Source organism: Corapipo altera, unplaced genomic scaffold, assembly GCF_003945725.1.
Source record: "Corapipo altera isolate COAL_440 unplaced genomic scaffold, ASM394572v1 123, whole genome shotgun sequence".
Classification (NCBI taxonomy): domain Eukaryota; kingdom Metazoa; phylum Chordata; class Aves; order Passeriformes; family Pipridae; genus Corapipo; species Corapipo altera.
Window position 1 is genome coordinate 9,921 of NW_020885227.1, and position 19,569 is coordinate 29,489.

At 51.8% G+C, this 19,569-nt stretch overlaps 1 protein-coding gene across 1 annotated transcript; it reads right to left on the reverse strand.

The window, feature by feature from the left end:
• Positions 1 to 1,879: 1,879 nt before the first annotated feature.
• Positions 1,880 to 2,821, reverse strand: LOC113940242 (olfactory receptor 14C36-like). Its single transcript, XM_027631354.1, has one exon. It carries the CDS (start codon positions 2,819 to 2,821, stop codon positions 1,880 to 1,882), a length of 942 nt encoding a protein of 313 aa, XP_027487155.1.
• Between the last annotated feature and the right edge of the window lie 16,748 nt (positions 2,822 to 19,569).

Sequence of the window (19,569 nt, forward strand, 5' to 3'; positions counted from 1 at the left end):
GCCAAATGGACCTTGGGACACTGGGGAACCCTATGGAATCAAGGGGCCATTGTGACACTGGGGAAACTCGTGGAAAAATGGAACGTAGGGACACTGTGCAACTTCATGGAATCAAGGGGTCATTCTGACACTGAGGACATGACATGGACTCAAGGGACCACTGTGACAGTACAGGGCATTCTGGAACCAAAGGAACCCAGGGACACTGTGCAGCCTCATGGAATTGGGGTGCCATTGTGTCACTGCAGAACCTTATGGAATCAAGAGACCATTTTGACACTGCAGGATCTCATGGAAACAAAGGAACCCTGGACACTCTGCAAATCAAGGAGGCATTGTGACACTGAAGGCCCTATGGACCCGAGGACAATGTGGAAACTCATGGAATCCAGGGGCCGTTTTGACCCTGCAGGGCCCTCTGGAGCCAAAGGAACTTGTGGAGAAATTGGAACCTCATGGAACCAAGAGTCATTATAACACTACAGGGCCTCATGGAACCAAAGGAATGCAGGGACACTGTGGATTCTAATGGAACCAAGGGACCACTGTGACATGTGAGGCCTCTCTGGAACCAAAGGAACTCTGAGACATCTCAGACCCTCATGGAACCAAGAGCCCATAGTGACACTGAAGAGTCTCATGTCACCCACTGTGCCTCCCCAGAACTCCATGGAATCAAGCAGAGCCGCTGCCTCCCCCCCCGCTGCCGCATGGACCGGAGTGACCGGCTCTGCCCCGCTTGGACACCTCTGGAGTCAGCGTGTTCTTGGGCAGCACAACTGATCTCAGACCAGAGAGTTTCCCACATTTTGCTTTGCCCCCTCTTTTCCCCAGGGCCAGGGCAGCCTCTTTCCATGTCCCTCTGCTCCCACAGGGTGTCCTGCTCTTCTCCTGGCACATCCCATCTCCCCTCAGAGCCTTTCCCCAGGGGAACACGTCTGTGCTGGCCTGAGCAGCCCTTCCTGCACCCCCTGCCCATGCTCCCCATAGACTCCGAGCTGGGGGGGCTGCTCTGCAGAGCACGGGGGCTGTGGGGCCTGGGGCCATGGGAGACTCTGTTGGGCTGTGCTGCTCAAGTTGGGAGGCAGAGCCAGCTGATGGTGCTCCCTGCCACTGACCACCTCCCACAGATGTTCCTGTGTGGCCATGGAGGGGGCTCAGAGGGGCCCTGCCTTGTTCCAGAGCTGGGACATGGCTTTGGGAACTGCACTGGATCTTCCTATGGAAGTTCACTGAGGGGAAGATGAGGTAGTCCTCAGACTCCTCTCCTTGTTCCTGCCGTGTGCCCTGTGCTCTCATGAATTGCACCAGACATGTGGTACTTTATCTCTTGGTGACTCCAGCCCGGGTAGGATTCTGCTGTCCTTGAGCCCAACTCTGTCCCAGCAGTGCCCAGGGCCTGTCCCTGCCCGTGGTCACAGCACTGACACCAAGCAGAACAGTGACCAACCAGCCAGAGCACTCAGGGACCTTCCCCAAAGGCACAGAAGGAGACTGCTGAATTGGGAAGGATCAAGTGCTGCTGCTCCCTTGCAGTGCTGCTGTTCTGGTCCCCTTTTCCCCACCCTCCTTGCACACGGGCACTGCCTTGATATTTTACAAAAATCTCTGAAGAATCGTCTCAAAACCACCAGGTTTCTACTATGTCCTTTCATTTGTTTTAATATACAGAGAGGGTTCCTTATTTACACAGATGCAGGGTCAAATTCAAGAGGAAGACAGTGAATTAGAAGAGGGATCTAGAATCAAAATTTTATTGTGCACTACATCATAAAAAGTAAAAATACCAAAGAAAACATTCCTAGCTCCTCCAAAATCCTGAGAAAAGAAGGTTGGCCTGTAGCAAGTAAGGTTAGGAATGATTTACAGAAGAAAAGAGTCAGCTTTTTGCTTCTGAAAAGCATATAGTCATCGTTTTCCTTATGGTATCCTTGAGCTCCTGGTTCCTGAGGCTGTAGATGAGGGGGTTCAGTGCTGGAGGCACCACCGAGTACAGAACTGACATCATCAGGTCCAGGGATGGGGAGGAGATGGAGGGGGGCTTCAGGTGGGAAAACACGACAGTACTGACAAACAGGGAGAGCACGGCCAGGTGAGGGAGACACGTGGAAAAGGCTTTGTGCCTTCCCTGCTCAGAGGGGATCCTCAGCACAGCCCTGAAGATCTGCACATAGGAGAAAACAATAAAAATAAAACAGCCAAAACCCAACAAACAACTTAATATAAGAAGTCCAATTTCCCTGAGGTAGCCTGAGTGTGAGCAGGAGAGCTTGAGGATGTGTGGGATTTCACAGAAGAACTGGCCCAGGGCATTGCCCTGGCACAGGGGCAGGGAAAATATGTTGGCTGTGTGCAGCAGAGCATTGAAAAACCCAGTGGCCCAGGCAGCTGCTGCCATGTGGGCACAAGCTCTGCTGCCCAGGAGGGTCCCGTAGTGCAGGGGTTTGCAGATGGCAACGTAGCGGTCGTAGCACATGATGGTGAGGAGATGAAACTCTGCTGAGATGAAGAACACAAAGAAAAAGAGCTGTGCAGCACATCCCTTATAAGAGATGGTTGTGGTGTCCCAGAGGGAATTGTGCATGGCTTTGGGGACGGTGGTGCAGATGCAGCCCAGGTCTGTGAGGGAGAGGTTGAGCAGGAAGAAGCCCATGGGGGTGTGCAGGTGGTGGTCGCAGGCTACGGCGCTGAGGATGAGGCCGTTGGCCAGGAGGGCAGCCAGGGAGATGGCCAGGAAGAGCCAGAAGTGCAGGAGCTGCAGCTCCCGCCTACCTGTGAATGCCAGGAGGAGGAACTGGGGCATGGAGCTGCTGTTGGGCATTTGCTGCCTCTGGGTATTTGTTTCCAACACAGGAGAAGAAGACAGTAAGAGGCCAGTTAGCGTGGACTTATCTAAACAAAGTCAAAGCTGTATTCTACAGACACTCCCCATGTCACACACAGACAGCCTTTTGATTTCCTAGGAGATCTTCCTTCAGCTCCAGTGCTGGGTCCCTACTCAACAGCATTTTCACTGTTTTAGCATCACTGCGCTTCTGTACAGGGGTTTCACATAACAAGGAGATGTTTAGGGACAGGTTTCCAACCTGGAGGGCAATTCAGAACTTGGAAGGCAACCTCAGGGAGACAGCCAAGTGTCCTTATGATGGCATTTGATTTAGGCAGACTCAGCTCCTTCCCCAGCAACACAGGCTGCACTGGTAGGGGTCATATTCCGTTTGCAGGTGCAAAAAGGACAGCTGAGACTAGTCCTGATGGGTCTAGCAGAGGTGATGCTGGTGCTGCCCACAGGTAGAGCAGTGGCTGAAAGCACATTAGGAAACTCAGATAGACCTACTGAGCACTCACAGTTCAGATGTCTCAGGGACTTGTCAAAATTAATACTTTCTTAATGATTTATTCCTCCCATTCCTCCAGAGTAGGAAACTGGAAACACAATCTCAGGAAATTTCTTTAACCTTATAAAAATCTTTGTCTTGGAAATATTCTGAGAGGGAGATGAAGCTCTGAGCATGTCCTCCTCCTCTACACTCCAGATAGTCTCAGAGTTGCACTTAGAGAATCTGTAGTTGGTGGGCAGTGCCAGCTTTACCAGATGCCTCCAAAAGCTGCAGTCCCACAGCCCTGCATGACCAGACTTCCTGTTCCAAGATCTGTTAAAAATTCTCCCCCAGTGAGGTCTCAGCATCATTCTATGTCTGACAGCCTTTAACTTCTCTCTGTCTCACTCCCCTGCCCCTGGTGCTGCAGGCAGTGCCCTCAGCCCCGCTGGGCTGTGCAGAGGAGCTGCTCACCAGCAGAGCTGTCTCTTTGAAGCTCTTCTTGATTGCCAGGAGTTCCCTGTGGTCCAGGAGCCCAGCCCAGCTCAGCAGCACAGCAACAGCCCCAGGCACTTCATGGCCCTCAGGGGTGGGGAGGGGGGGAGGAAGGGGGTTGGTGTTGTTTACATGAGACTCAGTCCCTGAGAGTAAGGTCAAACAACTTCTCAAGAAGTCAAAGTGAGATTCACACACTAAAATTTCCTTTAGTGCTAATGAATCTCACTGAGGGACACAACTGAGAACGTGTCCCCAGGTTCCAGTTAGAGCAGAAAACTGCAGACAGTGATGACAAGGATGGACAAGCAAGGGAAAGGTGGCTCTGATGCTGAGGAAAACTGGACTTGTTTCCTTAATCAAATGGACCAAGGCCTGACCCCCAGCCCCTGGGAAGGCAGATCCTGTCCCTGCCTCATTCCTCAGGGCTCTTCCTGGGGCACTGGGATGTGGGATGTGCAGTGCCAAGGGCAGGACCATGGGGTGGCACCTGCCAGGCTGCTGAGCAGGGACAAGGAGGCCATGAGGCCCCAGGGCTGCAAGGGCCACTCCCCTCCTCCTGGCATCAGGGGCACAGACAACAGCCATGGCCAAAGGCCTGCAGAAGGTGGCTGTGTCAGGGCCTTTCAGCTTCTCCCCATCCCTGTCTCCTCTCCAGCCCAGGCTGTCCTACGGTGTCCATGCCCTGCCCCTTTCCCTGCAGGCTGTCGTCATCCCCCCGGCTGCCCCACCTGGCTGGTACCTTCCTGCACTGACATCTCTGTGTCCTCCCTGGCTCTTCCTGCACACACAAAGCCTTGGGCTCATCCAGACTCCTTCTTTGTGACATATTGCACCACAACACTGACCTTGGAGGGAAATTTTTGACTTCTTGTCACCAGTCTAGGCCACCCCAGCTGCCCTTGGTGGCACTAGTTCTTTCTTAGGCTGTTTTCTGACAGGAAGAAAAGCTCCACCAGCTCTGACACCCCCCTTCCAGACCTCTCAGGCTACTCCTCTACTGTCCTCAGTCTTCACACCACTGACCCCTGAGTCCTCAGCCTCTATATACGGGTCATGTGCTTGAGGCCACAAATTCCTTCCTGGGAGATCTCTGGAACCTCTCCAAGGTTTTGGAAGATGACAATAGAGTGCTCTTATCCCAGGAAACACATAGGGACCCTTTTTTCCAAGGGTTGTCTTGGCAGAATGAGGCACAATATCTTTAAACTTTCTGGGACAAGGGAGCTCTGAGCACAGAGGGAGCTCCAAGTGCCAACCACTGGAGTGGGAGCTACAAATCATCAGGGCTTGTGTTCTTTGGAGGGCCAGACACTGGTGAGAGTGGTGTGTGTGTGTGTGCACATGTAAGGACTTGAAGGGCACAATGAACTGTCTCAAAACACTGTCAAAGCAGGAAAATCCCATAAGGCACCACAACACATAAGCGCTGGTGGCAAACAGGAAGGCCTTTAATTCCAAGGCCTAAAGGGAGGTGAAGCTTTGGAAGTAGCCCCCAGGACAGAATTACACTGTGCAGAGTGTGGGAAAGAGCAGACAGCCCCAACAGGAAGCCAGGGCTGGTAAGGCAGGTCTGGGGAACCCATCCAGACAAAGATTCCCACCTGCAGACTGGAAGCACACCGGGCAAAACTCCCACCGTGGCAAGCTGTGGGAAAGGAAGCAAGTCCTTGTGGATGTGCCAGCCCAAGCTGTGGGAACAGCATCTGCCCCCCTGAATACCCAGGGCTTGGGCTGTATAAAAGTGATAGCCCAGAAGCACAACTTGGGGACCCTCCACCAAGCAGAGCAGGGGGAAGAAGGACCGGCGGGAGCCTCAGGGTGTGATAAATTTACTTCATCTCTGTCTCTCTCTCACTGGCTTCCCACCACCACCTTCTTCTCTCTCTTTTTATTTCTTTCTTTCTCTCTTCCTCCTATTTACTGTTAAATCAAAGCTGGACTGCTGATTTTGGCACATGGTCTCCTTTGCAGCTGAATTTGGGCAGAGGTGTCTCTTAATAATGGGAACCTGACAGTATCCATGAGGTTTTACAGTGTGGGAATGACCACCAGATTCCATGAGGTTCCACAGAGTCACAGGGTCCATTTGGCTTCGTAAGGCTCTGTAGTGTGATAATGGACCCTTGATTCCATGAGTTTGCAAAATGTCTCAGCACTCCTTTGGTTCTAGGAGGCCCCAGATATCACAGTGTCCCCTTGGTTCCATGAGATTCCAAAGTGCTCCAGGAATCCTTTGGTTCCATGAGGCCTTGCAGTGTCACAGTGGTCCGTTAGTTCCATGAGATTCCACAGTGTCACAATGGCCCCTAGATTCCATGATGTTCCACAGTGTCACATGGATTCCTTTGCTTCCATGGGACCCTGCAGTGTGACAAGGGTCCCTTGATTCCATGAGGTTCCACAGTGCCAATATGGGCCCTTGATTTCTTGAGGTCCACAGTGTTCCAGGGTCCCTTTGTCTCCATGATACTCTGCAATGTCACAGTGGCCTCTTGATTCCATGAGGTTCTGAAAAGTCTCAAGGTTCCTTTGGTTCCATGAGGCCCTGCAGTGTCACAGTGGCTTTTGAGTCCCCGAGGTTCCTCAGTGTCACAATGGCCCCTTGATTCTATGAGGGCCCAAAATGTCTCAGGGTTCCCTTGGTTCCATGAGGTCCTTCATGGAACAATGCTCCCTTGATTCCATGAGATTCCACAGTGTCTCAGGGCTCCTTTGGCTCCAGAAGGCCCTACAGTGTCACAAGGGTCCCTTTACTCCATGAGGTTCCACAGTGTCCTTGCTGGAACACACATGGCTGTAATGTTGTCACTCCTGCAGAGCTGCCTCCAGCTCTGGGCTCCAGCACAGGAAGGACATGGACCTGTTGGAGCGAGTGCAGAGGGGAGAAGCAAGGGGATCAGAGGGATGGAGCAGCTCTGCTGTGAGGAAAGGCTGAGAGAATTGGCACTGTTGAGGCTGGAGAAAAGGCGGCTTTGGACTGACCTAATGTGGCCTTCTGGTGCCTGAAGGGAGCCAACAAGACAGATGGAGACAGACTTTGGACAAGGGCTTGGAGTGACAGGACAAGGGGAATAGCTGCACAGTGAGAAAGGGCAGGGTTAGATGGGATATTAGGAAGAATTTCTGGACTATGAGGGTAGTGAGATCCTGGCACAGGTTGCTCAGAGAAGTTCTGTCTGCCCCATCCCTGGAAGTGTTCACAGCCAGGTTGGATGGGGCTCTGAGCTCTGAGTCTAGTGGAAGGTGTCCCTGCCCATGGCAGGGGGTTGGACTGAGATGCTCTTTAAGGTCCCTTCCAACCCAAATCATTCCATGATTCTGTGACTGGGGGGGGATGTGGTGGTCAGAGTTGACGGGCACAGAGACCCCAAAATGATGGAGTTTTCCATTCTGGGTGGAGGAAGGAGGGGGTAGCAGAACTGACACCCTGGACTGCTGGTGGTCAGACTTTGTCCTGTTTGGGAGACTGACTGAGCTGGGTGTGAGTGTGGATGTGCTGGAGGGCAGGAAGGTTCTTCAGAGGGATCTGGACAGGCTGGATGAAGAAGGCCAAGTGTCAGGGCCTGCCCTTGGGTCCCAACAACCCCCTGGAATGCTCCAGGCTGGGGGCAGAGGGGCTGGAGAACTGCTCAGCAGGAAGGGACTAGGGGGTGCTCCTTGACAGCGGCTGGATATGAGGCAGAGTGTGCCCAGGGGGACAAGAAGGCTGAGGGCATCGTGGCTTTTGTGGAGAAGAGTGTGGCCAACAGGAGCAGAGAACTGATTGCCCCTCTGTGCTGGGCACTGCTGAGGCCCCACCTGGAGTGCTGTGTCCAGTTCTGGCCCCTCAGTGTAAAAAGGCCCTTGAGGGGTTGGAGCGTGTCCAGAGAAGGGAACGGAGCTGGGGAAGGCTCTGGAAAACATGTCTGCTGAGGGAACTGGGCTTGTTGAGTGTGGAGAAGGGGAGGCTCAGGGGGGACCTCATTGCTCTCTACAATGACCTGAAAGGAGGTTTTAGTGGATGTGGGAGTCGGTCTCTTCTGCAAAGTCTTTAGTGACAGGAAGAGAGGAAACAGCCTTAAATTGCATCAGGCAAGGTTCATATTAGATATTCAAAAACCCTTTTTCCACTGAGAGAGTGTTCAGGCATTGGAAGAAGTAGCCCAGGGAGGTGGTGCAGTCTCTGGAAACATTCAGGTGGCATCTGGATGTAGCGCTTTGGGATGGGGTTTAGGGGTGATTCTGGTGGTGCTGGGTTGACGGTTGGACTAGAAGATCTGGAAGGTCTCTTCCAACGTTGATGATTCTGTGATTCTCTGACCTGTCATCCCTGTTTGCAGGTTTGTGCTCTAACAAGACCCTGGGGATGTTTTCTCAGTTGGGTTCACAGAGGTTGTGTTGAGTGAGCTTTTTTCCTCTACGATCAAAACAAGGAGTAATTAATGCTAAATCCAGCAGATGGCTTTCAAGTAATAACTTGGTCCAGTTTGTCCAACTGTGTCCAAAGAGGTGAGGAAAATCTGGAACTTTAGAAGGGTTAGTTTTTTACCTCATTAGCAGGATATCCAGGGATGCACCAAGTGCCTTCCAGTGATAAGCACAAGAGACCAGTAGACAGTGACAATATTGTTCTAATGCTAATCTCACTGGAGCACAGAGGGAGATCACATCTGAGTTATGTTTCTTTAATTAGTGATTGGAAACAAAGAGAAAATCACATAGTTGATGACACTTTAGGGTCTATTTCACACTCTTAACAAGAAGGTATTTTGCAGCTGGACTTTGAATAAGGTTCCATGGTATATTGCAAATTTCTGTCTCAACAGTCTACTTCTTCCCAAAGAAATTCTCAGCAGCTAACACCCTTTCATCATCTGGCTCTTTCCCTGATGGCTTGAGCTTGTTGCTCCTTTTGGTAAATACCCATTTGACACAATGCACTGGGCAGTTTCTGCCAAGTACCACTGAATCTTAATTGTTCCCTTGCCTTGAGGTAGTTGTGCTTTAAGAATCTGGCTGTTCAGATGCCCTGAAATGTCTATAGTATTTCAATGGGAAGAAGCTTCAAGATATGCTGTTTGGCACACAGGAAAAATTACCATGCCCAGAGAGCCATGGAAATGTGGGTGCTGCTCAGTAATGCCCCTGGACTGGGACAGGCACTGCTGACGATTTTTTCCTTCCCCTCTCTGATTCCATTCCCACTGTTTTGTACAGACTCCTTGGGGTCAGATTTTGCACTGTACAGTTTGATAAGTTAGTGCAGATGTGTGTTTGCAGGCATGTTCTTATTTTGTATTCCCTGATCAAATCCAGTAAACTGATACCTGGCTTGGGCTTCCCCCCCTGCCAAAGTACTATTTTTATTTATTTCTACAGAACATCTTGGAAAATGAAGGTACACTTAGTCCCAGTTTACTTGCTGCTGTAATCTCTTCACCTTTTTTCCTTTTCCGCTCCCCCAAACTGATGGGTAACTGTGAAACCCAAGGTCAGGAATGTGGTTGGAATTCCAGGCCCCAGTCTGGGAGAGGTGACACTTTCAGTCCCTGGGGGAAGAAGCCAACTGCTTTGTTTGTCAACATGCAAAGGACAGCCCAGGATTTCTGGTTCTCCAAGCAGCAGCACTGGCAGGGAAGAGAGCTGCTGGCTTGGATGGAAGAGGGTTGATAGAAAAGTAGTGATGGCTCACAGGGGGAGAGGAAAAAAGTGTTATTTGGGGCTGTAAAGCGGGGGGAGATGACAAGCTAACAAGGGAGTGGAAACCATGTGAACAGCAAAAGGAGGGCTTAGAGGAGACAGATCAGGACAGAAGGAGAGATCATCATGTTTCAGCTCCTGAATATCTAATCTCAGGAGATAATGAAGGAAAGTAGAAATGAAGCTCACCTGTCCTTTGGTGAGTTTCCAAATGGATTAGGTGTCATATTTTAAGGAGGCTGTATTGCAGGGAATTTAATACAGAGAAGTGACCATATCAAATGACACATGCATAGGGATTCATTATGGTTGATATTTATATAAGAAAACACATACACATGCAAAGTTTTGAAAGCATTTTGGAATAAAAAGTATCGAAAAAGAGTTATTTTGTGTATAAATCTATAAAGAGACACCTGGAGAGATACTCAGTACAAACAATATATTGGAACCAGCCCCTAGCAACAGGCCCCGATGATGCAAAAAATTATGCTACATTGGCCCCAAAACCCCAAAGCCCACATATCTTTATTAGTAGACACACTGTTCCAAAAAAATAAAGGAGTGTTAGAGGCATAACACTGGGTGCGAGTGGTGTTTTTTTAATAGAGCAAAAGTCCCAAGGAAAAAAGCCGTCAACAAAAGCTGTGCAATGTAGCACTGGATTGCAACTGTCGACCAAAAAGACTGCAGTCTTTTATCCAGCAACAAATGCCAAACACACACTAATGGAGGTGGTAAGTCTCCCTGAAGGGGAGCTGTTCTTCTTTCTTTCCTAACTCTGCAGCTTTCTAGGTTGCCTTGGCTCAGTGCATCCTCCCAGGATGATTGGATCATTTTGGATGGAGAGGTCATCTAGTCCAACTGCCTCAGCAAATGCAAGGCAACAGCAGGAAGGCAGAACTGTCAAACTTGGAAGAGTCCACAAAGACCCTGGAGATGTGGTACAAGCTGGAGAAGTTTGTCTTTCTGGGATTGCACAGTGTCTTTGGTTGCAGCAGCAGGTTGTCCCTGTGACCCTGTGGATAACTGTGCAGACCTGGACTCTGGTCTGTCTTGCTGTGAAATCATTCCAAAGGGGAAGAGCTGTTTGCACAACAGTTCAGTTCTGATATTAAATACATTCCCTTAGTTTGACTGAAGGCAAAAAGGAACAGAGAGTACTTCTATTTTTAAGATTTCCAGTTCGTTGACTGAGATCTATTTTCAGCAGGTTTCCCAGTGTTAAACTTCCCCCTGCTCTAAGGAGTCAGACAGGGAATGCAACTTCTGAAAGGCCAGCAGATCAGGGGGAAGTGTATGATACCCACTCTTGGTAGGCTGTAGCAGAAAGGAAGCCAACATGTGACAGAGTCACCTTTTCTACAGGTCAAACCCCTGCAGCTACCTCGATGTGAGGAGGATGTGATGTCATACGAGACCTGCGATGTCACAGAAGAGGATGTGATGTCACAGAGGAGGATGTGATGTCATAGGAGACATGCAATGTAACAGACGAGGATGTGATGTCACAGAGGACGATGTGATATCACAGGAGAGTTGTTATGTCACAGAGGAGGATTTGATGTCATAGGAGACATGCAGTGTCACAGAGGAGGATGTGATGTTACAGGAGAGCTGTGATGTCACAGAGGAGGATGCGATGTCATAGGAGACATGCGATGTCAGAGAGGATGATATGATATCCCAGGAGAGCTGTGATGTCACAGAAAAAGATGTGATGTGACACAGGAGGATGTGATGTCATTGGAGACCTGCAATGTCACAGAGAAAGATCTGATGTCACAGGGGGGCTGTAATTTCACAGAGGAAGATGTGATGTCATAGGAGACATGCGATGTAACTGAGGAGGATGTGATTTCACCGGAGAACTGTGATGTAACAGAGGAGGATGTGATGTCACAGGGGAGGATGTGATGTCACTGAGGAGGATGTGATTTCAGAGAGGAGGATGTGATGTCACAGAGAACGATGTGATGTTACATGAGAGCTCTGATGTCGCAGAGGAGGATGTGAGGACATAGGAGACATGCGATGTCACAGAGGAGGATGTGATGTCATAGGGGAGATGTAATCTCACAGAGGAGGATGTGATGTCACAGGAGAGCTGTGATGTCACAGAAGATGATGTGATGTCATAGGAGAGCTGTGATGTCACAGAGAAGGATGTTATGTCACAGGGGAGTTGTGATGTCACAGAAGAGGATGTGATGTCATAGGAGACATGCAGTGTCACAGAGGAGGATGTGATGTCACAGAGGAGGATGTGATGTCACAGGACAGCTGTGATTTCCTTGGAGCGCTGTACTGTCACAGAGGACGATGTGATGTCACAGGAGAGCTGTAATGTCACAGAGGAGGACGTGATGTAATAGAAGACATGCGATGTCACAGAGAAAGATGAGATGTCAAAGCAGAGCTGTAATGTCACAGAGGAGGACATGATGTCATAGGAATCCTGTGATGTCACAGAGGCGGATGTGAGGTCAAAGGAGAGCTGTGATATCACAGAGGAGGATGTGATGTCACAGGAGACCTGTGATGTCATGGAGGAAGACGTGATGTCACAGAGAAGTATGTGATGTCACACGGAGCTGTGATGTCACAGGGGGGGATGTGATGTCATAGGAGACATGCAGTGTCACATAGGAGGATGTGATATCACAGAGAACGATGTGATGTCACAGGACAGTTGTGATGTCACAAAGACGATGTGATGTCATAGGAGACATGCAATGTCACAGAGAAGGATGTGAAGTCCCAGAAGACCTGTGATGTCTCAGAGGCGGATGTGATGTCACAGAAGGGGATGTGATGTCATAGGAGACATGCGATGTCACAGAGGAGGATGTCATGCAACAGTGGGCAATGTGATATCTCTGGAGTGCTGTAATGTCACAGAGGAGGACGTGATGTAATAGGAGACATGAGATGTAACAGAGAAGTATGTGATGTCACAGCAGGGCTGTAATGTCACAGAGGACGATGTGATGTCACAGAGGAGGACGTGATGTAATAGGAGACATGAGATGTAACAGAGAAGTATGTGATGTCACAGTGGAGCTGTAATGTCACAGAGGAGGATGTGATGTCATAGGAGACATGCGATGTCACAGAGGATGATGTGATGTCACAGAGAAGGATGTGATGTCACAGGAGAGCTGTGATGTCACAGAAAAAGATGTGATGTGACTGAGGAGGGTGTGATGTCATAGGAGACATGCGATGTCACAGAGGAGGATGTGATGTCACAGGGGAGGATGAGATGCCATAGAAGACATGCGATATCACAGAAAAAGACTTGATGTCACAGAGGAGGATGTTAAGTCACATAAGCAGATATGATGTCACAGAGGAGGATGTGATGTCCCAGTGGACCTGTGATGTCACAGAAGAGGATGTGATGTCATAGGAGACACGCGATATCTCAGAAACGGATGTGATGTCAGAGAGGACGATGTGATGCCACAGGAGAGCTGTTATGTCACAGAGGAGGATGTGATGTCACAGGAGACATGCGATGTCACAGAGGAGGATGTGATGTCATAGGATACATGCGATGTCAAAGAGGATTATGTGATGTCACAGAGAAGATTGTGATGTCACAGAGGAGGATGTGATGTCATAGGAGACATGCGATGACACAAAGGAGGATGTGATGTCACAGAGAAGACTGTGATGCCACAGGAGAGCTGTGATGTCACAGAATAGGATGTGATGTCACAGAGGAGGATGTGATGTCATAGCAGACCTGCGATGTCACAGTGGAGGATGTGATTTCAGAGAGGAGGATGTGATGTTACAGGGAGCTGTGATGTCACAGGGGAGGATGTGATGTCATAGGAGACATGCAGTGTCACATAGGACGATGTGATGTCACACAGAACAATGTGATGTCACAGGAGAGCTGTGATTTCATAACAGACCTGTGATGTCACAGAGGAGGATGCGAAACCAAAGGAGACCTGCGATGTCACAGAGGATGATGTGATGTCACAGGAGAGTTGTAATGTCACAGAGGAGGACGTGATGTAATAGAAGACATGCGATGTCACAGAGAAGGATGTGATGTCACAGCGGAGCTGTAATGTCACAGAGGAGGATGTGATGTCATACTAGACATGCCATGTCCCAGAGGATGACGTGATGTCACAGTGAAGGATGTGATGTTAGAGAAGAGCTGTGATGTCACAGAGTAGGATGTTATGTCACAAAGGAGGATGTGATGTCATAGGAGATCGGCGACGTCACGGAGGAGGATGTGATATCATAGGAGACATGCAATGTCACAGAGAAGGATGTGATGTCACAGAGAAGGATGTGATGTCACAGGGAGCTGTGATGTCACAGGGGAGGATGTGATGTCATAGGAGACATGCAATGTCACAGAGGAGGATGTGATGTCATAGGAGACATGCAACGTCACAGAGGAGAATGTGATGTCCCAGCGAACCTGTGATGTCACAGGAAAGGATGTAATGTCATAGGAGACATGCAATGTCTCAGAGAAGGATGTGATGTCACAGAGGACTATGTGATGTCACAGAGGAGGATGTGATGTCACAGGGGAGTTGTAATGTCACAGAAGAGGATGTGATAACATAGGAGACATGCATTGTCACAGAGGAGGATGTGATGTCACAGAGGACTATGTGATGTCACAGAGAACGATGTGATGTCACAAGAGAGTTCTGATGTCATAGGAGAGCTGTGATGTCACAGAGATGGATGTGATGTCATTGGAGTCATGTGATGTCACAGAGGAGGATGTGAAGTCACAAAAGACTATGGGATGTCGCAAAGCCCGATGTGATGTCACAGGAGAGCTGTGATGTCATAGGAGAGCTGTGATGTCACAGAGGAGGACGTGATGTCATAGGAGACATGGAATGTCACAGAGAAGGATGTGATGTCACAGCAGAGCTGTAATGTCACAGAGGAGGATGCGATGTCATAGGAGACATGCGATGTCACAGAGGACGATTTGATGTCACAGAGGAGGATGTGATGTCACAGGAGAGCTCTCATGTAATAGAAAATGATGTGATGTCACAGAGGAGGATGTGATGTCATAGCAGACCTGTGATGTCACAAAGGAGGATGTGATGTCACAGGGGATGATGTGATGTCATAGGAGACATGTGATATCACAGAAAAATATTTGATGTCAGAGAAGTGATGTTATGTCACACAGGAAGATGTGATGTCACAGGGAGCTGTGATGTCACAGAGGAGGATGTGATGTCATAGGAGACATGAGATGTAACAGAGAAAAATGTGATGTCACGGAGGAATATGTGATGTCATAGGAGACATGTGACGTAACAGAGGAGGATGTAATGTCACAGGAGAGCTGTGATTTTATAGGGGAGTTGCTTATTTAACACCACACATTTACAGACTAACCTTGGACATAGATATGGACAGACACCTCTATCACCCTGGGGATAGAGCCTCAAGCATGTGCTGCCATTGGAATGGGAGCCACAGAATCAAAGAAACAGCTGGGTTGGAAAAGACCTCCGAGATCATCAACTCCAACCCTGGATCCAACCCCGCCGTGCTTCCCAGACCATGGCACTGAGGCCACATCCACTCTCACCTTCAACACCTCCAGGGACGCTGACTCCACCCTCTCCCTGCCCAGCCCATTCCAAGGCCTGATTACTCTCTCGGCAAAAAATTGCTTCCTAATATCCAACCTAAACCTCCCCTGGCACAGCTCAAGACCCAGCCCTCTTGTCCTACTGCTGCTTCCTGGCACAACAGCCCCACCCCCACCTGGCTCCAACCTCCTGGCAGGGACTTGCAGAGAGTCAGGAGGTCTCCCCTGAGCCTCCTCTTCTCCAGCCTCAACACCCCCAGCTCCCTCAGCCTCTCCTCACCCCACTTGTGCTCCACTCCCTTCCCCAGCCTCGCTGCTCTTCTCTGCACCTGCTCCAGCCCCTCCAGGGCCTTCCTCAACTCAGGGGCCAGAGCTGGACACAGCACTCCAGGGGTGGCCTCACCAGCGCTCAGTCCAGCCCAACAATCACTTCCCTGCTCCTGCTGACATACTCTTCCTCACACAGGTCCCTCTGCAGACCCCTCCTGCCTTCCAGCACATCAACACACACCCAGCTTGGTGTCACCTGCACATTTGCTGATGAAATGCCTGGTTCTGCAGCAGCTGCAGATGCTCAAGGGGCAGCAGGACCAAGTCAGGGGCCTGGGGTGGCCTGGGGAGCCTTGGGGTCTGGGAGGGTCCTGGGGGAGCTGGGGAGGGGCTTTGGGGATTGGGAGTACAGACCAGGACAGACCAGTACAGACCAGGACAGACCAGGACAGACCAGTACCTCCTCACTGCTCCCCAGATCTCTCCTGGAGCTGGGCCACATTGTTGTGGGACACCTGAGAACCCCCCAGTGCTCTCCCATTACAGCCCAGTGCCCCCAGTACAGCCCACTGTGTTCCTGTCCCAGGGTGCCGGGTGATCCCTCTTGGGGGGGGTTGGAGGCATTTTGAGGGGGACTGGGGGAGATTTGGGGGGATCGGGGGGAGGGGTTGGATGGGGATTTGAGGGGTTTGGGGGGGCTTTGGGTGCATTTAGAGGAGTTAAAAGGGGTGTTGGGAGGGCAAAGGGATCTGTAGGGGGAGGGGATTGAAGGGAAAATGGGGATTAGGGGACATTTGGGAGGGGTTAATGATGTCTGTGGGTAAAGAGGAGGGGCAGCACCACGCTCAGGTGAGTCCTGAGACCTCCCTGGTGTCCTCAAGAACTTCTTGGTGTCCCTAATTTTCCCCCTTAAGACCCTGAGACTCTCCTGGTGTCTCCAATGTCCCCAGGGCCTCCCCATCACTCCAATTCCCCTCTTGACAGCCCCAATTCCACTGTCCACAAACCCCTCCCCACTCTCCCCAGTGTACCCAAACCCCATCCCTGATGTCCCCAACCCTCCATCTCACCCCAGGAGCCCCACCTGGACCCTATGACCACAAAAACGACACCCCCCCCCTCACAGAAAGGCCAAGGGCATCTGGGGACACGTTGGGGACAGCTGGGGGGCTTTGGGTGATTACTGGGACACACTGGGGGGAACCAGGGGGCACTGGGAGGGACTGGGGGGTTACTGAGGGATGCTGGAAGAGCACTGGGAAGGACTGGGGAGTTACTGGGGGATTACCAGGACACACGGGGGGACACTCGGAAGTTACTGGGCCATACCGGGGGTTACTGGGTGCTCACTGGAGCATTTCTGGGCCATACTGGGGGGCAGTGGGAGGTCACTGGGACACACTGGCTGGTCACTGAGGGGGTTACTGGGCCGTACTGAGGGTCACTGGGAGGTCACTGGGCTATACTGGGGGCACTGGGATCCCCTTACCTGGATGTGGTACATCTCCCCCCCAGACTTTGGGGGGCACCCCCAGGACCCCTCCCCTGGGGGCTGGGGACCCCCGGAACACACTACTAGGCTTTAGGGGACCCCTGGGCCCCCTTCCCTGTGGGGTCTCTGTGTGATGAGTACTGGGGGTCTCTGTGATCCCCTTTCCCTGGGCTCGGTTCGCCGGGACGGACAGAGCGCTGTGGCGGGAAAAGTAATGGCGGATCGCGCAGAGCCTCATGGAGTTGCAGTTCCCGCATGAGTACTCCGCCAGCGCGCCTGCGCAGTGCAGGCAGGGCGTTGGTAGAGCCCCCCAACGCGGTTTCCCGGCCCCGCGCTCTGACCCTCGGCAACCCCCGAACCCTCGTGCTAAACCCTCCCGAGCCCTCCAGCCTTTCCACCCACAGCCGCGCTCCCCGCAGCCCCCGAGGGGATCCCCAGAGCCCCGCTCTCCCGCAGGCCCCGCCAGCTCACAGTACAATACGGAGCCAGCGCCATCTTTGCTTCCCGGAAGCAACCACGGCGCTCTGCGCGCGCAACGCCTTTACTGACCCCCCGCCCTCCCCCCCCTTCCCCTGCCCGCCGCGCTCCCGTCAGGAATGTTTGCACGGACGGTGCCGCAGCGCCCTCAGCCTGAACTGAACCTGGTTTTACCTCATGAAATCTTTGATCTCTGTTAGCCAAGCCCCTCTTTCCTTCCCCAGTTGTCTTGTCCTTTGCGGGGGGGTCATAGCGGCCCTTTGCACTCGAGCGGACTGAGGTTTCTACGAGAAAGGGCCAGTCCCCTTTCCCAGGGGCAGCTTCTCCCAACAGAACCCTTCCTGGGGGGATGTGTGGGGATTCCTACCTTGGCTGGGGACCCCCCCAAGATACTGCTGGAGGTTGAGAGCAGAGATCTGCCCACGAGCGTTGGTCTGGGGGAGTTCCATCCATCCCTAATTAAGAATTATTGCTTTTGTACCAGCTTCCGTAGAATTGATCTTATCCTGTACTCCTGGTAGTTTTAGTGTTTATATTGTGCAGTAAAAAAATTCTGATGAAGATCTTTTGTCTGATTATTTGTAATCTTAAATAATTCCTTTCTATCAATAGATCTGATTTGCCATCATTAAAATCTGGGGGACAAAAAAGTTTCAGTCACACCTCTGTAATTCCTCTAAACTGAAACTGTTGGCATAATGCAAGGCTGAGATTGGATCCAGCAGCCTCCAGCACCCCACAGGAAGTTGGGAGCTCAGGGGGGCTACCCCCTTTTGCCAACACCCCTGTGCCCAAAGACCCTCGTAGGACCATCTGACTCACCAGACCACCCTCCCTTTTCCATGCTTCTCCCTCTTTCTTCCATTTTTCCGTAGTCCCCTCAATCCCCACCCCACCCCTGGATTACTCTGGGGGTCCCAACCCCCATTTTTCCCTCCTCTCATGTCTTCCACATCATCCCCCAATCCCCAGCTTCCTCCAAATCAGTCTGGGGTCCCACCACCCCAAAAAGGGGTTAGGTGGGGTCCTGGGTGGGCTCTGAGTATGTTTGAGGGGTTCTCTGGGGCCTGTGGGGAGATTTAGGGGGGTCCCAGCACCTTTTGGGGTGAGCTGGGTGCTTTTTAAGGGGCAGGTGCCCCACCAAGACCCTCCCAGAGCGGGTTGACACTGGGGGAACACAGGGTGTCCCCATTCCTGATCCATCCTGGGGCCAGTTCTGCCCCCTGGGCAAACTCGGCTCCACCCCTTGGGATTCCCCCAAGCCCCTCCCCCACTGCCCCCCAATAATCGGGACTGGGGAGAACTGGGAAGCTTTACTGGGATCACTGGGAGCAGCCGATCGGAGGCAGAGTGACAGCAGGGGAGGGGGGGACACACGACCCCCCCCAAAATCCTCACGGGGATGGGGGGGGGGTCCAGGCTGTGCCCGAGGCCCTGGGGAGGGGCTGCGGCTGCCGCCGGCTCAGGAGCTCTGTGGGGCGAGAAAAGGGGGTGACACTGGGGTGGGGGGACAGGGGGGACACTGGGATACACCAAGACCCCGACTGGATCCAGTGGGACCAGAACTGAGGCAACGGGGATCATACTGGGAGCACCTGGCAGCACTTTGGAGGCAACTGGGATATACTAGGAGTGACTGGAACCACAGTAGGGGTGACTGGGAGCAACTGCAACCACACTGGGGGCACCGGGGATCATACTGGGAGAACTGGGCCCTTGCTGGGGTCATGCTGGGGTCATACCGGGAGTGACTGCAATAATCCTGGGAGTGTGCGAGAGGGACTGCAGCCATACTGGGGATGAGTGGGATCAAACTGGCTCCATACTGGAAGTGTCTGGAAGTCACTGGTATCATACTGGTGGCAACTGTGATTGTACTGGGATCATACTGGATCAGACTAGGATCATACTGGGAGCAACTGGTTCTATGCTAGGGGCAACTGGGAGCTTCTAGGATCCCTCTGGGAGGAACTGGAAGCAACTGGGACCATGCTGGGCACAACTGGGATCATATTGGGAGCAACTGGGCCCACAGTGAGGGTGGCTGGGGTCATACTGGGAGTGACTGGGAGCATTCTGAGGGCAGCTGGGACTACGTTGGTGCAACTGGGATATACTGGGAGGAAGTGGGATCATGCTGGAGGTGACTGGGATCATACTGGGAGTGACTAAGTCCCCACTGAGGGTGACTGGGAGTGGCTGGGAGCAACTGGGATCATGCTGGAAGC